Here is a 20,371-nt window from a genome sequence, read left to right as displayed (position 1 = left end):
GTTATCTGTCTGAGTATTTCAACAACTTTCATTTCAATGAAGCTGTCTTTAATTGTACGTACTGGTACAGGGGCTCCTGGGTTACAGATGACCTGACTTGCACTTCATTACGCAAATAATCTGATTCATTTTTTCAAGCTGGTGATAAAATGTTTCATGTATTTAATGGCTGGATACAGAATATATTCTATTAGTTCAATTATGGGTAGTGTTAGGGTGATAATACAGCAGTGCACGTAGTGATACAACATAGGTAGCTGTAGAAAATTGACATTTTTGACTTGTGGAGCAATTGGCATCCAGATGGTTCCCAGGAATGGAAACCTTATGGAATCCAGGACCTGGGGACTGCCTGTATTTGTAGATAGTACTATGACCAAAGAATTTTCCTAAAGTTACTATGTGGAAGAAATCAGAATCAGGTTTATTATCACTGACGTATGTCGTGAAATGTGTTGTTTTGCGGCAGCAGTACAGTGCACGACATAAAGACATAAAAGTTACGATAAGTTACAAAAATAAATAGTGCAAAAGACAAATAATGAGGTTGTGCTCATGGGTTTATGGACTGCTCAAATCTGGTGGCAGAGGGGAAGAAGCTGTTTCTAAATAGTTGAGTGTGGGTGTTCAGGCTCCTGTACCTCTTCCCTGATAGTAGTAACGAGAAGAGGCCATGTCCCAGTTGGTGAGGGTCTTTAATGATGGATGCTGCTGCCTTGAGGCATGGCTTCTTGAAGATGACCTCGATGGTGGGGAGGGTTGTGCCCGCAATAGAGTTGGCTGACTTTACAACCCTCTGCAGCCTCTTTTGATCCTGCAAATTGGAGCCTCCATGCTAGGCAGTGATGCAACCAGTCAGAATGCTCTCCACTGTACGAATACAGAAATTTGCAAGAGTCTTTGACATATCAGACTTCCTCAAACTCCTAATGAAGTCAAGCCGCTGGCATGCCTTCTTCACGATTGCATCAATGTGTTGGGCCCAAGATGGATCCTCTGAGATGTTGACGCCCAGGAACTTGATGCTGCTCACCCTTGCCTGTCCTCATTGGGTCAGTGGTGGAGTGTGTTCTCCCGACTTCCCCTTCCTGAAGTCCACAATCGATTCCTTGGTCTTGCTGATGTTGAGTGCGAGGTTACTATTGCGACACCACTCAACCAACCGATCTGTCTCACTCCTGTACACCACCTTGTCGCCACCTGAGGTTCTGCCAACAATAGTGGTGTCATCAGTGAATTTATAGATGCTGTTTGAGTTGTGCCTAGCCCCACAATCATGAGTTGTAGGGCAGTGGGCTAAGCACACATCCTTGTGTGCCTGTGTTGATTGTCAGCAAGGAGGAGATTGCTCAATCAATTGCTTTAGCCTTTGTACTTAATATTCAAATATCCAGCAGTAACATTTTTTTCATCTGCACAGTTGGATGGTGCAAGTTCATTCCTCCGATTTTGCCAGTCTGACAACCAAACAGATGACTGGCATGCTGACTTTTGTGCTAAGTTGAAAGATTCCTTGATTGATATGAAAAATACAGGATGCAGCTTGGAGGGCTGATTTTTTTTGCTTCTCTTACTATAATGCTGGAAGTTTGCAGTCTGAGTGTTCACTGACATTGTAGAAATCTTGTACCTCCTGTTAAGTATTCACGTTCCCTTGGTTAAGGGAATTATGTCTGAGTGGGTGCAGAAATTAAGGTAGTGGCTGGGACGGTTTCATTCAGGAACATATTTTGGATGTATGAACTGGAGCAGCTGTGTAGTGGCAAATCATTTGGAGGTTGATCTCATCCTTGGCTGTTAAAATCTGTTGCAGGGACTCAGACAAGTGACCTTTGAAGGGCAGACAAGGTAATGTCATTAACTGTCGTATTTGTGTTGAATGAATCCTTAGTAAGATGGAAGCAAAGAAAATGAACTTATCTAAAGCTGCATACTTGGTTAATGTCCTGCTGCCCAGTATTAAGTGGTTCATTAGGATCTGCTTCTTGGGCCTGTTACCATGGTACTTTTGTCAAATCAAATAGAATTCTTAAGTGATATCCACAAAGACCTCTGATCTCTAGGGGAGATTTGTTTGTTGTTGCAGAATGTGGACAGGAGCCTAGTGAGATGTGCTGTTATTTAAAAAAAAGTATTACATAAATGACAGAAGCCCCATATTATAGCTAAAAGGTTTTCTGAATTAAAATGCTTTAAATCTGTGTTTGGGCAGTTAATTAAGATGTCATAAATTCACAGATCACAAAGTGGGTTTATTGAATGTGGTTCTTAGAGTGCAGGCTTTCTCAAATTTTCATGTCAGTAATTGGAGCCAAGTTTTGTCTAACTTATTCTGTAACTGAGCTTTCTGTATTATGGGTACATGGATGGAGCAGCTCTCCCAACTTGGGTGTAGAGCAATTCAGAATGTTGCACCGGCTTCTAGCATTGAAGTATTGTTGTGTTTTAACTCCAATATCACTTATTGACTCTGAGATTTTAAGTTACAGCATATTAGATTGTTGCTAAGAATGAATCTGACATTCTTGCATAATTTCATTTGGGATTTCTACATATAATGTGTACTATTGACTTATTGCAAGTTCTCAGTTTAGTGGAGTACGGGAGAAGTAGTGTGGTGAATCTGGATACATGATTAAAAAAAGGCTATTCCAAACAGTTCATGAGTTCGCCTTGAATTGTAGGTAATGTGATGGGCAGTTAGTGCACAGCAATTTCCCACAGTCATGTGACAGAGAGGATAATTTGTTTATAGTAATGTTGGAGAAAGATAAACATTGGCAAGAACAAAGGATAGCACTGCTTTTTTTTTAAAGTGTCATGGGATTTTTCACTTCCCACTGAAGAGAGAGTTCCTGTTTAATGTCTCATCCATAGGCTGGCATACCTGATGTAGTAATCACTTGGCACACTAGTCTAAATGTTCCTTCTGACCTGAGCCACAAGTGTAACTGCACCACAATGCCACGTTGCAAACTTTGAACGCCTTTGTATTTTGCAATCTTTGATCATGTATAACTCGCCATAGGTGAGGTTGTTGTGAAATGCAAGATTGAGTGGGATAGAACTTGAAAGAAGAAAACATCACAGTGGGGGAAATAAGATCAGCCGCTTGTTTAGGATTTCTCAGAAATGGGTCTGAGGGGGTTTGAAACAGTGTGTTGGTAATGACGGCTCAGGTGGCCTGGTACGTGTGTGAATGGACACGGGGACCCTGTGGTCTGAAAGCATGGACCAGGTGTCAATACTCTGTGTAAAGGTAAACTGAACAACCCAAAAGTCTGTTAATACTCATGTTGCTCAGTTTTTGTTTGTGCACCAAATAAGGATTGAGTGAGGACAGGCAGTCTGGAAAGCTTTTCAAAAAGGTCTGATGTTTTAAATTGTCAAATTCTTAAGCATTGACACTTGTTGAAGATGGTCAGGTTGATGGGACTGGTGTGCACTTTTGGGGAATTTCCTCCTGCAATGTATTTTCTTCCTCGTTTTTCTTATCCTGGCTCCATCTCATCAGCCAAAGCTTGTGAAAACACTGCATTGACTATAGCTTCTGTAGAAATGGTGATGATAAGAGACAAGCTATAAAATATTTGGGAGAATAGGTGTATCAGTGGGAAAGAAATCATTACAGTGAGACTGACATATTGTTGGATTAAGCTCCAGAAGATCAAATGTACTTAGGTGTGTGGTGGAAACTAGAATATGGAATGATTAGATGAATGTATTCAAGCAAATGTACACTCTGACAATTTGAATTATTAATGATAAAATGTTAACCTCCACTATGATGAAACTAGGAAGGTAACTTTACCGTTTGGGATTGAATTCACGTGTGAACGATGGTGATGGATCTCCTCTAGACTTGTGATTAGCTTTGCATTAATGGAGGCAATTTTCCAGCAACCTCACTTTTAAAGATAAACTTGGAATTAAGTCAAAGCTGTAACAACGTATTTGTTTTTAATGAAATGGGTGCAATCCACTAAGTGGTTTTAAAAATATTTTTCAGGTATTTAATTAGTCGTGGAGCAAATGTAGCTGCAGTCAACAGTGAAGGAGAGACTCCGTTAGATATAGCTGAAGAAGAAGCTATGGAAGAACTCCTGCAGGAAGAAATTAGTAGGCAAGGTAAGAAAATCCGCTATGTTGGAAAGTGCCTCAGTATTTCTGTGTTGTTAGTGATTGTAGAATTCAATCAGTGACAACTCTCAGATTTTGGATTGGTTGATAATTCTGATAACCTGCAAATGCTTTAGTAACCAATCTTGTTGCAAGTATAAGTTCAAAAGCATTTTCCTTTTGGAGATTTTTCCTTTCTGAGGAATCTTCATCAGATTTGGTTCATGAAACACATCCTCCAATGATATTCTTAGATGACATGAGAAAGCACCTGCTGGATAATTTTCAGTTGATTTACTTTTGGGGTCCGCATCAACCTTGTGATTTTTCTGTTTTTGTCAGATTCTGGGCTTTTTTTTAATAATGCTAAGGAAGCATCTGACGGCACTAATTGGAATGTTTGTTTTTCCATTTATTTTGCCGTGTTATTTGTAAGATTATATGGATAGTACTGAAAACTAGGTGTCAATTATGCAGGTGAGCTGGGCACAGGCATGAGAGTGAATGTGGAAGAATTTGGATGAGAATGTAGGTAGATAAGTTTATGACAACAAAAATGCTTGAGTAGTAGATAACAAAGTTGTAAAAGGGTACAAAGGGACATCAGCTGGAAAGTTGGGCAGAGCAGTGGCAGATGAAATTTCATCTAGATGAGTGAGAAGTAATGCATTTTGGGGTGTGAAATAACTCAAATAACTTAATTATGGTGAATTGATACAAATATACAATTTCAAACAACTTCCTCCTTTACCTGTGTTCTTGTGAAAACAACCTCGGTTATTTGCGTCTGACTTGTACTTCTGCACCAAACAACATTGTAGTAACTTTTTTCCCTCTTCGCCACAGGATCCGACATTGGGCTTGGTGAAATTCAATCCAGATTCACCATTACATTTTGACTTCTGCGTTCATTAACTCTTATATAAAGCACTCTATTATCTTCAGTGTTATTTATGTCTTTATCCACTTGACATCACATTTTGAAGGTCGTGCAAACCTCGGCTTCGAATCTCCCTGCTTTTCTGCATTTTGACTTCTGTTGAGGAAATTATTTCATCTCTCTCTGGGGTGGCACCTGATACTTTCTAGGATTGAGAAACTTATCTATTAACTATTATATTTCCATCATGAGTGACACGCTTCCTGACATCTGTATGCAGATGCTATTGGTCATAACCTAGTCTAACTCTTGTAATCTCCCATGTGCTCTGCTGTCTCTTGTTTCTGGTGTGGATGGCTGAAAAATATATTTCTGCAGTATCTCATTTATTACCAGCAAATTTAGTTTTGGTGCCATAAGAACATGCTGACGAGATGAAAGACCAATTAATCTTTGACTGGGCACCATGAAAGGTTACCTGGTGATTTACCATGCACTAACAGATGAACTACTTCACATTTTGTTGCCCTTGTATGATGGGTAAATGAGATAGTTAGCATGCATAAGATCCTCTATGTAGCATCTGATCTAAAGGATCGCTTTCGTTGGTACAGCATTGATTTATGTAGTGGAGCCCTGAAGAGGAGTTGAGATTCCCACCTGATCTGGGCACAAAGGTGCATCAGCTGAGTTAAGCTGGTGTTAGATTACCCAAGAAGCTGGTGCTCTTTTCCAGTGTATCAGTTCTTCATATGACAGGAATCTAATTAAATTGTGGATAAACGACTGGGTGGTGCCTTTCAGAAGGATAGTTGGTGCTTGTGTTTTCCTGTTTACCTGTTCTCCAGATTGTGACATGTACAATTGATGATGAATTGCATCCCATGGTGTATGAATTTTACTGAGTAGAATCATATCATGTTTCATTGAGGATTTGTGAACCAATTAAATAGAAATTTGTAGAATTGTCCAGCACAGAAACAGGTTCTTTTGGCCTACCGTGTCCATGCCAACCATAATCCCTATCTGCACTAAACTCATTTGTCTGCATTAGGCCTGTATGCCTCTGCCTTTCCTATCAGAATACTTGAGCAAATAGCTTCTAGATTGATATGTTCATATTTAATTGGTCATTTGGTTGTTATGCAATTAAAAGAAAATCAGTGCTGAAGCAAAGCTCCAGTTGCTGTCAAATAGATCTGAAATCTGTTCTTTACACTGTACTTTGAGTGAGAGGAGGAGGAAGTTTCGTATAGCTCAATTCACTTCCTGTGAACTTCATTTTTGTGCAGAGAAGTCCAAAACTTTTCCAGGATTGATAACCAGTCAGTTTGTACCCAGCAATGAAAAACGGTACTTTGCGAGACACCTATCCAGCCCCAGTGTTGGAATCTCTCATTGCAATCTTCCCAAGGTTCCGGAATATTTTTGAAAGAAGGTCCTTCAGCCCAACCACCCTGAAGCAACTTATTGGAGTCATTAATGTAAATCCTCATTTGATTAATTTGAACTCAATGCAATGGTCAGCAATAACACTCCTTTTGCCAGATTGCATTCTTCCATTATATACAGTATTTGTTTCCTTTTTGTGTGAACTTCCTTAATTGCTGCGTTCTTTCATTCTATTTAGCTGTGTGAAGAATTCTAGTGTGAAAATTTAATTTGTTCAGTAGAATTATTAAAATATCAGTGACCCCAATGAGACTTTACTGGTTATCCTTGATTGACTTGAGAACTTGGAGTCAGCTAATGTTGTATGCAGGCCAGACTCAGTACAAGAGGACTGTTATTTTGGGACTGTTACCTTCTGTGATGGACATCTTTGAGTTGGCCAGGAGTTTCAGTAAAAATCTTCGGTCCATTTCCTGGTGCTAGTCTGCAAATCAATGGATGTATTTCATCTAGTTTTACAGCTTGCCATGTTATGTTTTTAATTTGTGCCCTTTTGAATAGCAGGTTAATGGCTAAGCTGTTTGTGGCCGTACTTCCTCTGTGGAGTGCGGTTAATCTTGTGATCTAAATTGGTCATGAGATCACACAAAACTAATTTTGGATTTGATCAGCCAGTTAATATTTGTGAGATCAAGAAGAGATTAGGAAGTGCACAGCATCTAAAATGAGTTTATCATTTTGTGATTGGCGATGGTTTTCACTTCTCTAAGTGCAAGCTAATCACAATAGAGGCTGCCTAACTAATATCAGCCAGAACATTTTCAATAACTTAGACTGAAATGAAAGGAAAACTTCAATTTGTATTCCAAATTTGGAAAAAAGTCCAATAACAATAGACTGTCATAGACTCCCTTTTATTTTAAATGTCCTGTAAGATGGAATACATCCTGAAGACGTCTATTAATTGGTTCTTTTGATCCTTGCACTAATAAATTATGCAAATAATTGAGTTGATTTGGGTGTTCACAGAATTTTTTTTCACCTTTTTATTGGTCAAGCTTTATTTGAGAATCAAATATTTTGCATTTGAAAATCAACTATTTTGCATTTGCATCTTAAGGTAGTTGACTCTTTGCATTTAGTTCAGGGACATCAGAGGTTTGAGAGTTGAACCTCCTGGACTGTTGTCAGTGCTTCAAGTGATTGAAGTTGCTGTTCCAGATGAACATGATGCTATTGTATTAGAATGTTTGACTCTGCTACTATGTAATTTGTATTGACCAATTTCTTGAAATAATCACAATAACACAGGAGGAACACGGATCCTTGCAATTGCTGTGATCTCTGCTCTAATCTCATCTTTTCAGACAAGATAAATAATGGTTATTAACTTGATTCACTTGGTGCCTCTATTACCTTTGAGTCAGAATCATGTGTTCCCAAATCTCTCTCTCGGCCCGATGCCTGTAACCAAATTAAATGCTTTTCTACAGCACTAAAGAAATATTGACCTGGCTGTAGTACAGGATGTTTAATGATTGGGAAGTGCACATTACCTCCCAAATGTTTACACTGGCTTCTGTGTGCTCTCCATTTACAGGCTCAAGGTTCTCAATGTGATCCTGAATGCTACTGCTCTATTTGCAGTATTCATAGGCCAAGGAGTACCACAACTTGGTGGGCAGTTTTTCCACAGGAGGCTTTGTGAATATAGTTGATTCTTTTCCATTCACTTGATAATCTCTTGCGATGACTGAGCTTAGAATGAAGTGTCTGAGTCAAGAGTCTGGTGTCAGGCATGTGAACGGCATTCTCTCCCCATTGGAAATTAATGTGTAATTAGGGTGTTGATGGTAGTGATGTGTCCTGGGAAAGAATGCTGACTTTGATTGCATATCTTGACACTTGTTTTGCAGAGGCAGCATTGGCAGCAACACTCGAGCTTGGAGGTGCTTGCCAGAGTTAGATCATGTCTCAAAAACGTGCAAGATCCAGCTGATTGCTGTACTGCTTCAGACGATATTTGAAATGAGTGCAAATAATGCATATTCCAGCAGCTACCATTTTTATTAAAGATGGATATACAGCAGATAATCATGACCATGCATTTTGTTGGATTTGTGTCAGACACGTTGATAAGAAATGACTCTTAAACCTTAGTTTTCTATTTAATATCAAGAACAGAGAAATGTGCTTTTACATTCAACCCTCTCTTACTTCAACAGACTGATCTAAATAAGTGTCAGTAACTTGTACAGAAGTGTGAAATAGTTGCCTCTGAGACCCTCTGTGTACAATATTGCCCTCTGCTGGTAATTCCAGTTTTTTTAAAGCTTTAAGTTAGCCCAAGCTTTTAAATATGAAGAAATGGTGAGCATAATTGTATGAATGCTGCACTTAACTGTGTCTTAAGGGTATATTTGTCATTGATAATATCTTCCCCAAGTCCATCAAAGGTTTGAATAGATGTACAAACTTATTTGTTAACGGGCAAGTCTTAAGGATGCACTTCCATTGATGTATTTATCGAGTTTATAATTTAATGACTGCATAATTGCCATTTAGATTTGGAGGAGGAGAGAAGGAATTGAAGAGATGGAAAAATGTGGACGGATACAGGCTTGGAAGTTAACTCTTTAAGCCGTCTTAGTTTATTATGGGTGCTTATTAATCAATATTCAATGTGCAAGACCAAGTAGGATTGTAGTTTTAAAAGAGCATAGGATAAAAAGTGATCCTTTGTACAATGTTATTTTGACAGCTTAAATTGTGATATTTCATTATATGGAGGTTATTAATGCTGCAGAAGATGTACAGTATGGATTCACTTACAGTACATGTACAGTATGGCTAACCAGTAATGGTATGAATAAAAACTTGAACCATCCAGGATGAATTCCACTGGCCAAATGAAGATTTAAGAGAGCTTTAAGAAATGTTTTTTTTAAGTCTCCTTCCTCTCAATATGTACTCTGAGCAATTTAATGCTGCTGATTTGAACTCGTCATGTGTAGATGCTTTGCCACATGGTGTAGTTGAAGTTCAGATGGTTGGAGCATTGCTGCCATAGGCACTGCTTGTATATTTTCAATGTAAATGTGTGATTCTTTATTTGACAAATAATAATGTGTTCATATTTAAAATGATCTGATTCTACATGATGCTGTTTCTTTGTGGAATTACACTCTTTGATCACGTTTGTTCATGTCACGATTTAAATGTATTGTGAGCTTGAGACATCTAATTTACCCCCCCAAGTTTGCTCCCTAATTTAAGATTACGAGTCTGAACTACAGCTATGGTAAAGGCACAAAGAATGTCCAGTTGGAGACTCCCTATAGTTTTCACGATAAGTAATGGTGCCTTTCTTGCAGATGGAAATTAGACAAAGAAGAGTTGCCTTTTCAGAGTGTGGTTTGAACTAGAGAACTTGACGGGCAATGTAATCACAGTTGTGACATCAGGAATGTGGCAACCAAACTGAAATGAGAAAGATAAAAGTTAAGTGATGTTGGTTGACAGATATAGGAGGCTAGACTGCTTGGAAAATTCCACTGAGAAAAGATTCTTAACATTCACTGCAGCAAGCTGGTGATCTTGGTTTAATATCTTTGTTGCCCCAGATAGTGCACACTTTAGTACTGCTCTGTTTTGTCAGCTTTGGTTATGTGCTCATGTCTCTGGTGTGACCGTGGATTTGCAACTTTGTGACATTGCTGAAAGTCATGTCACTGACCCAAGGATGATACTATGAGAATGACTTTATAGTATCCCGTATCTCTAATATCTCAGCTTTAGCTGCTGCTCTTGATGGATTTTCTCATTAAGATTTTGGATTGTATTGGTAGCCTTTTGCTATATTCATAAAAGCCATGATAACTCTGTGAAATATTATAATTTTCCAAATTAATAATAGATTCCATAGCAAATGATGTCGGGCCTGATGGTGATTTTCTTTAAATTCAACTTCATTAGACTTTGGGTTCAGCATAACTTCTGGTATTCTTTTGCATGATATCTTTTAGTTTTAGCCATTTCATTATTCCCCATATTTTGCCTACTACTCCCTCTGATTCACTGTCCATTTACTCCTTGTCTCTGATTCACTGTCCATTTACTCCTTGTCTCTGATTCACTGTCCATTTACTCCTTGTCTCTGATTCACTGTCCATTTACTCCTTGTCTCTGATTCACTGTCCATTTACTCCTTGTCTCTGATTCACTGTCCATTTACTCCTTGTCTCTGATTCACTGTCCATTTACTCCTTGTCTCTGATTCACTCTCCCAATTACTCCTTGCTACATTCTGTATATATTCCAAAACTACTTAGACTATGGGAAACAAGTATCTGTTTGACCAGGCAAGAAATTAATCTTGGATGGGTCAGTCATGCTGTGGAATTATTATTTCTGTGAAATATTTGAAAATTATGAAGTCATTTAGGAAAACCAAGGGAGTAGTGACAGCCAGTTTTGTCAGTGACAATACGATTAAATACTTCATATAGTCTGTTAGCTTTAAAATGTGTCTTCATTAATTGAACTCGTGACAGTAATGCTAAGAAAAAGTGAAAGATCAAGTTCAATTTTTTTGTGACTTTAGTGTATACATGAAGGAATTCAGATTATTAACGATGGAAGTGGTTCGTGTTGATCAATACAAGATGAAACTGACATTTATCATTAATAATTTAATCCAGAAAGCCGTATGTTTAATTCCCTTTGCAGGTTTCTGGCTGATACAAAGTTTGGCATTGCAAACTCGATTGTTTTGTATTCTTCTTCTGCATCCATATGAATATGCATGAGGCATTGGAGGGGTCCAGTAGTCACTCCTGGTCCTTAATGGAGAACCAGCGACCAGTTGCAGAATCATTTGCCTAATACATGGTGGTGTGGAGTTTTTTAAAGTTGACTTCCCATGAGCCCTGGTTTTAATTTTTTAATTAAAGATTGTTGCATCCATCTTTGCTGCGGAGATGGTTACGGTGATGAGTATTATATTCGAAGGAGTTAAATGATATTAAAACAGTTTTAAGTTGCAGTTATAATATTGAAAATGTTTCTGTAATCTCATCAAAACATGATTAGCAGGTTTAAAGACCAGCTGTCAGAGCAAAAAACACTAACTGGCTAACTTTCAAGTAAGAGAACATTGTTTATTTGATAACCTTCACCATTTTGTGGAGTTGACACAATTATTGAATGGACAGCTGTTGTGTCTATTTCAGATAAAGTGCTGAGCCAGAATTTATAAACAGACTGGTGTGTCTCAATATTGATTTGTTAACTATATAACAGTATTCTTTTAGGAACTAGAGACGTACCATTAATTTGATCTATATTCTTAGGCAGCATTATCCAATAACTTTGTCTACATGGGGAAAGAGCAGGGCACTTCATTGTTGTATGGACCTTTTTGTCCAATTCTGGTGTACTTTGCATCAGGAATGCAATGTTTTTCTGCTGATGTTGACATCTCGTGCATTTCTTTGTTTTGCCCATGTGCACCAGGTTAATTAAAATTTGCAAATTTAATTTATTCTGATGTGTTTCTGGTATTGTGTTTGTCTCAGTGGAGGCAGTTGAATCATGAATTCAAGTCTCACTTAGGCTGACTATAGTGCCTTTTTGAGGAAATGTTGAATTAACAAGCTGCTATTCTTTTATGTTGGATTGGGATATCAGCAGAAACTCAATTTGAATTTATGTATGCCTTGTAATATGTGTAAATTGTGGGAGTTAAGATAATGATGTAAACCTTGTGTTGAGCAGGACAAAGTGCAATTGGCTCACAGCAGCATATTTGGATAAAAATTAACACTAAGTTTAAAAATGCCATAAAGATGACCAAAAACGAAAGCATCAAGGAAGGTTAATGGAGACACGAGACTGCAGATGATGGAATCTGGAACAACACACAAAAAGCTGGAGGAAAAGTGGGTCAGGCAGCATGTATGGGAGGAAATGGACAGTCAACATTTCAGCTCGAAACCCTTCATCTGTACAGCTAACTGTTCAGATGAAGGCTATCGACCTGAAACGTCATCTGTCCATTTCCTCCAGTGTTTTTTGTGTTGCTAAGGAAGCTTAATGGATGATTCGGACAAGTGAGCAAGGTAGAGAAGTCTAGGAAAGAACCCGAGGTTGGGATCCAGGTGGCTGAAGGCATAGGTAGCAGTCTGAAGCCAATGAAATCTGCAATGTGCAAGTAGTCACAATCTTAAAGAATGTAGATTCTATAGAGGGTTACAACTGGGGAATGCTGCAGGGATACAGAAAGATGAGGCCATGAAGAGATCTTGGCAAGAGACTGGCCAATTTGATTCAACTCGATAGTCATATGCTAAGGATAATATTGATAAGTTGGTAATGTGGGCAGAACAATGACAGATGGAATTTGATCGTGATAAGCACAAGGCGATGCATTTTGGGAGGACTACTAAGGATAGGACAAAGACAATAGGACTCCTGGGAGTATTGAGGAACAGGGGGACCTTGGTTTATGTCCAAAGTTTCCTGAAGATGGCAGATGAGGCAGTGAAGAAGGCATTTGGAATATTAGTTTTCATTAGCTGAGGCACAGGAAAAGAGCAGAGAAATAAGTTATGGTACAAGTTTATAAAATATTGGTTAGGCCACAGCTGCAGTATTTTGTGCAGTTCTGGTCACCAAATAGTGAGGATGTGATTAAACTGCAGAGGGTGCAAAGGAGATTCACCAGGATGTTGACTAGGATGAAGCAGATCAATTATGAGGAGAAACCAGATAGGCTGGGTTTGTTTTCTTTGGAGCAAAGGAGGCTGAGGATGGATCTGTTTGATCTATACAGGAGTAGAGTAGGAAGCTTTTTACCCAAAGCAGAGGTGTCTTATAACCATAAGTTTGGGATAATGGGTTTAGAGGTGAACTGAGGGAGGACACAGAGGATGGTTGGAATTGAAACTGCACTGCCTGAATAGATGGTAGAGGCAAGTATTTTCATGACATTTTAAGAAATATTTAGACAAGCACCTTGAATTGCTTCTGTTTGAAAGTCTATGGACTTGGGTACTTGATAGTTTACACAGACATGGTGGCCCAAAATATCTGTCTTGTGTAACTCTATGACAAAATTTTTAAGTCAAGGTATTGTACAGCAGGGAGGGAAGCCAATATAGGCCAGCAAGCACATAAGTAGAGTGGAATCGTTTGAATTGGGATATTGGCAGCAGGATTGTACATTGGTGGAAATTAGTGGAGGGTGAAGATGGGAGGCTGGCCAAAAAAACACCAGAATAGCCTGACTCCGAAGACAACAAAATCAAGGATGTGGGTTTCATTTGCGGTTGCAATGAGACAAGATGGATGAATGATGATGTGAATGTGGAAGTTGGTGATGAGAGGACATGAAGGAGACAACAGGTGAGATAACTTGGAAATACCATATACTTGCTATTGTGTATTCCTCAACCATTGCAACGAAAATGTACCTGCTTGTTTAGTGTTTGCTTAGTGTTAAGACCCTTTGCAATCTGTGACATAAATAGGATCAGTGACCCGTCCTTGGAACTGGGAGAAAGTGTAGGGTTTACAATTTTAAAAGCATTGCTAGAGAGAGAAGTGAGGTGCAGGACAAAAGTCCATGGAGATGGGTTAAGATAGATTAGGTGATTATGGAGTACTGACCATTAGCAAGACTTTGCAAAGAAATGGGATGAAAGGGGATAATGGGAATTGAGTGAGCAATTTGCTTGAAAGTTGGAGAATCCACTGATCATTTGCAACCCTCTGGAATGAACAGTCTGCAAACACTTGAAGGGTATCTTGCTCAGAGGTCACAGGAGTGGCACTATTGTTTTTTTGCATTGAATGTATTAACTTAATGACACTATGAATGTCTAGACCGTATGAATGTGAAGAAAGCCATGTGCTGTTTTGTATTTCTTGTATATATTTATGAATAGTAGTTATTTTTGAAATAGGCTTTTTTCCTTTCACAGATGCTGCTTGACTTGCTGAGTTCTTTCGGCCTTTTTTTTAAAAAAAAATGTACTGATGTTTTATGTACCAATGAAATCAGTGGGGAAAACTGTCTTTTTTTGACTTGATCTTTGAACCACTTTTGTTTAGGTGTGGATATAGAGGCAGCTCGGAAAGAAGAAGAACGAATAATGCTTCGTGACGCCAGGCAGTGGTTAAATAGTGGGCAAATTAATGACACCAGGCATCCAAAATCTGGGGGAACAGCTCTTCACGTAGCTGCAGCTAAAGGCTACTCCGAAGTCTTAAAGTATGTATATAATACTTCATTTTTATTTATAATCTAATGGATTGGAATAGTAAAAAGGTTCTTTAACATCTGTTGCAGGTTATACTTCGGTAACGATTGCATAAATATTGTAAAATGGTAGAATCACTTTCGTCCAACTAATGATTTTTTAAATTTGATTTTGCTGTGCATATTTGATGGAGATGGGATATTTGGTGATCCCTGCAAGCTAAAAACAGGAGCACAATAATTCAGCTGTGCATTGCTCAACTGTTTAAGGAAGTCACATTGCTGGATGTACATGAACTGAAAAATTAATTTGTAAAGAATTGAGCACTCAGTCATTCAGCATGGAAACAGGCCCTTCAGCCCAACTTGTCAATGCCAACCAAGATGCTCATTGAAGCTAATCCTATTTGCCAGAGTTTGGCCCATATCCCTGTAAACCTTCCCTGTCCATGTACCTGTCCAAGTGTCTTTTAAACATTAATGTACCTTCCTCAAACACTTCCTCTGGCAACTCATTCCATATACAGACCACCCTTCAGGTGAAAAATTTGCCCTTCAGGTTCCTCGTAAATCTCTCCCCTCACTTTAAATCTCCGCCCTCTAGTTCTTGATTCCATGGCCCTGAGAAAAATCACCCCTCATTCTCCCACGCTCCAGTAAATAAGGTCCTAACCTGAAATTCTTTCCATAACCCCAGTCCCTCGAGTCCTGGCAAAATCCCCGTAAATCTTTTTCACTCTTTCCAGATTAATGACACTCACTTGAGTCCGGTGGAATGAGCATGATCTTTGGGGTTTATCCTTTAGTGTCTTCCTATTTGTAGCTTGTAAACACTAAATTCTTTGTATGTCTGAAGTGTATCAAGTATGGCATCCATTGAGATGTATGGCCGAGTCAAAGTATTTTGCCTGAATTGGGAGACATGCTGAATTGATATTTACAACGTTTTGCTTAAAAAATCTATACAGGTGACCCCTGTACTATGGCCATTTGGGTTACGAAAATTCACCCTTACAGAATTCACAAATCACTACCCAAAAATTTGAATAATGGAATAAAATTTGCTCTCATAGAATGTGTAGAAAAATATAAATAAAGACAATTTACTTTTGTTTTCAACTCGCATATCTTGACGCATGCACAGATTGTGTTATGGAAAATGGTGATATGGACTATTTACTTGGATTGCCCAGTAACCCAGAGGTCGTCTGTATTAGTGTTCCAAAAACCTAAGCTAGTGAGAATGTAACTTTGCATCAAGAATTTTTTTCTCTGTTGCTTTTTTCCCTATCCACAGGCTTCTCATCCAAGCAGGTTATGATGTAAATATCAAAGATTATGATGGCTGGACCCCCCTTCATGCTGCAGCACACTGGGGTAAAGAGGAAACCTGCCGAATCCTCGTAGAAAGCTTCTGTGATATGGAGATGGTCAACAAAGTGGTTTGTTACCTGTTTTATTTTGATATAGTTAATGTCCTTTTCTAAAATAATACAAATGAAGAGAATTACAGGGTTTAATATGTTTTAATTCTGTTAAATGTTAAAATAGTTTGTGTTTTTTAACCTCTACCAGATATATCAACATTAGCAGAGAGGGACACATTTGACAAAACTTGACAGGGAAGAGGACTCGGAGTCCCTACCCAGTCGTACTGATGCACCATTCCAGTTTAATAATGTATGGTGCACTGAAAGACATGATGTAAAGCTAATCACATTAAGCAATTGACCCACCACCAGCTTGCAGGATGGGCCGAAAATGCAACGATGTACAGAATCTCAACACTTGACAAATTAAGATAAAATATCTTTATTAGTCACATGTACATCGAACCACAGTGAAATGCATCTTTTTGCATAGTGTTCTGGGGGGCAGCCCGCAAGTGTCGCCACGCTTCTGGCGCCAACAACTTCCTAACCCGTATGTCTTTGGAATATGGGAGGAAACTGGAGCACCTGGAGAAAACCCACAGACATGGGGAGAATGTACAAACTCCTTATAGACAATGGCCGGAATTGAACCCGGGTCTCTGGCGTTGTAATAATGTTACGCTAACCGCTACACTACTGTGCCTGCCCCAAATCGGCATTCAAGCATCCAGATTCTCCATTTTAAATTGCAGCAATGGTGTGTTAGTAAATCCTTTGGAGTATTGGAACTCTGGCGACACTTGTGGGCTGCCCCCAGAACATTCTACGCAAAGATGCGTTTCACTGGGTTTTGATGTACATGTGACTAATAAAGAAATCTAAAACAAAATGGACTAGCAAGTCACTCAGTTTGAGGACGGTTTCAGGTGGCAATGGACTTGCATTGCCAGCAATGCCCAGGTTTTCAAAAATGAATGAATTATTTTAAACCAATCTTGGACTTTGCTGCCACTGTGTATTTGGTTATGTGTTAATCCCAAGGTTAAGAAGCATAACACTGTAAAGCCCTGAGATTGCACAGCATCTTGCTTGGGTTTGTTTTCCACCCCTCCCACCTTGCCTGCTTTTCCTGAAAGTAACAACTCTTATCTATTGTGTTCTGTGGATGATTGGCAGACTCTGGGATGCTGAAGTGGCCATTGGGAAGTTGTGGCCCATGATGGTGGAGGTCAGCGAGACATTGAAGGCCGTTGGTGATGAATGGAGTCCTTGTGGAAGAGGAAAGAATAATGATAAATGGGAACCCTCGGTCAGCCCTTGACATGAATTCACATGTAGTCGTCTTCAGTATGGCTTAGTACTTTTCAGACAACACTTGAAACCCTTGACCTTTCTTCACGTCCAATTGCTTGGGGAGATGGAGCATTGTGGTGGACCTGTTGTAGGTCGGGCCAAAGGAAGTAACTTGGCCCTCAAGTTCTCTACCTGGCACATTCCTGGTGGATAGGACAGCACAGGAACAGGCGCTTCACCCCATGACGTCTATGCCAACCATGATATCAATATAAACTAATCCCACCTGCCTGCACATGGTCTATATCCCTCCATTCCCTGCCTGTTCATGTGCTTTTCTAAATGCCTCTTAAATGTTGCTGCTGTATCTGCTTCCACCACTTTCCCTGGCAATGCGTTTCAGGCACCAACTACTCTCTCTGCAAAAACAAAAACAAAATTGCCTCCTAAATCTCCTTTTAAACTTCCCCCCCTCACCTTAAAAGCTCTGCCCTGTAGTATTTGACATTTCCACCCTGGGGGAAAGGACTTTTATCTGCCCCATCTATTCCTCTTGTAATTTTATAAATTTGTATCAGGTTACCCCTCAGCCTCTGACACTCCAGAGAAAACATCCCAAGTTTGTCCAACCTCTCCTTTATAGGTGATAATCTCCAAACCTCTTCGGCACCCTCTCCAAAGCTTCAACATCTTTCCTTTAATGAGGTGACGAGAACTGCACACAGAACTCTAAGTATGGCCTAAAGTTTTATACAACTGCAATGTGCCTTCTCTACTATGGCATATTTAGTCACAAACCTACATTTGTCTGATCATTATGTTAACGTGAGGCTGTGCTGTAGCAGCAGAGAGTGGTTCTTCTCTTGGTTGGCTCAGCCTTTAAAGACATTGAGTAACTGTTCACACAAGCTCATAGTATACTCCTGTAAACACTCATGCCATGGATACTGTTTTCTTTCAAGTTTGATATTTCACAAAGTACATTTCACCTGAATTACATGATTTCACCTGAATTACATGATTTCACCTGAAGTACATTCTAAAGCCTGACTACTAAGTCACATTACACATTATTTTGTTGATCCTGAGTCTTTCCTTGACGCTGTGTTTATAAACTGTAACAAGAGACTCTCAGCAAGAAAAGCCTTTCATCTAATTACAATCTTGATAATCACACTCTGGCTTTGAGTGTTGGATGACACAATTTAATGGGACGCTAAAATTTGCTTTGAGTTCAGATGTAGAATTCAACAGCATGGGATTCAATATTTTTCATCTAGAGTTGTGCATATTTGGAAACCTGGATGACAGCAGCAAGTTATTTGGGAGTCGTGGCATAAAGAGGGTTGCTTGCTTCGCACAGTTTGAAGATGCACTTGAAATACCTGGAGACAGGCTATGATTTCAACTGGAGCTTTTGGCAATCAAGTAGCCATGAATCTCAAGTTGCCTTATCAGTGATCCTTGGGATATGACTTAGTTGGCAAGGCCAAGAAATTTCGAGGCTTGGTTTTGTATTTTGGGTATTCTTAGTTTATTCACAAAACATTGTTTATCCCCTGTGCTAATCAGAGCCTCTGAGTTGCTCAGCAAGTGTACTTATGAAAGCTGCAAGGTGTATTCTCTCAAACTGTTTAGTTATTGTATATTAACATAACTGCTATTTGATCTTTACTGCTTCTTAGATGTATAAATTTTATCCACAGGGTCAGACAGCATTTGATGTAGCAGATGAAGACATCCTTGGGTACCTGGAAGAGTTGCAGAAAAAACAGAATTTGGTAAGTTTCTGTAATTTGTAAGCAACATTCAGCTTGTTGACTGCCTCTTGGGAGGAATTTTAAATCGTTACCTTACTTGTGTTCTATTATGAATGTAGCATCTTTGTAGGTTTTAAAGCTTTGTCAAGCTGAACAGCAAGAGATGAAGAAGAAACCTCTTAACCTTAAAACTGATTGCCATATCTGTACAATGCATGCCATTAGAACTCGCAAGTGTTATAATTCAGAGCATGATCAATGCGTTGAAATGAGTTGGGTTGCTGTCCTGTTGGATCCATTCACTGCTTTTTCAGGAAACAAAAGCAGTGAATATAGTTTTCTCAAAATATTATTGAGGTGCAACTAAACACTGAAAGTATTAAAGCATGTCCAGATAAAATCTATTTTAAGTTCAGTTTGAAATGTCTGGTTGTGCATAATTTGTGAAAGAAGAAAACCCACTGATGTCACAGCAGCATAAATTTGGACGGTTACTGCTGCGTCTGTATTATTGCCTGACACTGGCACAGAATCAGCAATTGTTTACCTGAGGCACCCAGTTTGTGCCTCTATTCTGTCACTATTGACATAAATTTGCTTCAGAGAGGTAAATATTTCTTCCATCAAATGCCGCAAAAGAATCCTGTTTTCATTCCTGCCAGTACTTCCTTTCCCTTGGCTTCAGCCCTTCCAATTCCACCAACTGTGTGCTTAGATTAAATTAAGTGCTTCACTCTTTGCATACTATTTGACCTTGGCTTCCCTCATAAGATATATCTTTATTAGTCACATGTATATCAAAACACAGTGAAATGCATCTTTTGCGCAGTGGGTTCTGGGGGCAGCCCACAAGTGTCGCCACGCTTCCGGCACCAACATAGCGTGCCCGCAACTTCCTAACCCGTACGTCTTTGGAACGTGGGAGGAAACTAGAGCACCCTGAGACACGGGGAGAACGCACAAACTCCTTAATGGCGTTATGCTGACTGCTTCACTACCGTGCCTGACACTTCTCAAAACTTCTATTTTTCTTACAGCAAATAGTCCATTTGGCCCATCAAGTCAATGCTGGCTCTTGAACAGCTACCATCCACCTTGCTTATTTCCCTGTAACCCATGCCCATCAACTCCACCCAATTCTACCACACACCTACACCAGTGGTCATTTACCCTTGTGGTCAGTAATCAAAGCAGCACTTTTTTTCCTTCTCTAGAATCATTGAACATTGATGATATTGGAGGAGGCCACATGGTCTTTTGTGTCTGTACTAGTTAAAAAAAAAGATGCAACATT

General features: G+C 39.2%; 1 protein-coding gene across 7 annotated transcripts in view; it reads left to right on the top strand.

Annotated features, from left to right (window-relative positions):
- Nucleotides 1–20,371, top strand: part of ppp1r12a (protein phosphatase 1, regulatory subunit 12A) — a 145,955-nt gene that overhangs the window by 53,168 nt on the left and 72,416 nt on the right. For all 7 annotated transcript variants that reach the window (XM_052030621.1, XM_052030625.1, XM_052030624.1 and 4 more), the window contains 4 exons: nt 4,010–4,128; nt 14,504–14,663; nt 15,949–16,093; nt 19,024–19,098. In XM_052030621.1, the coding sequence (XP_051886581.1) occupies nt 4,010–4,128; nt 14,504–14,663; nt 15,949–16,093; nt 19,024–19,098 (499 nt within the window). The remainder of the gene's footprint in view (nt 1–4,009; nt 4,129–14,503; nt 14,664–15,948; nt 16,094–19,023; nt 19,099–20,371) is intronic.

This window comes from Pristis pectinata, chromosome 15 (assembly GCF_009764475.1).
Source record: "Pristis pectinata isolate sPriPec2 chromosome 15, sPriPec2.1.pri, whole genome shotgun sequence".
Classification (NCBI taxonomy): domain Eukaryota; kingdom Metazoa; phylum Chordata; class Chondrichthyes; order Rhinopristiformes; family Pristidae; genus Pristis; species Pristis pectinata.
The sequence above is the reverse complement of the archived record's forward strand: the minus strand, read 5'-3'. Positions and strand labels throughout refer to the sequence as shown.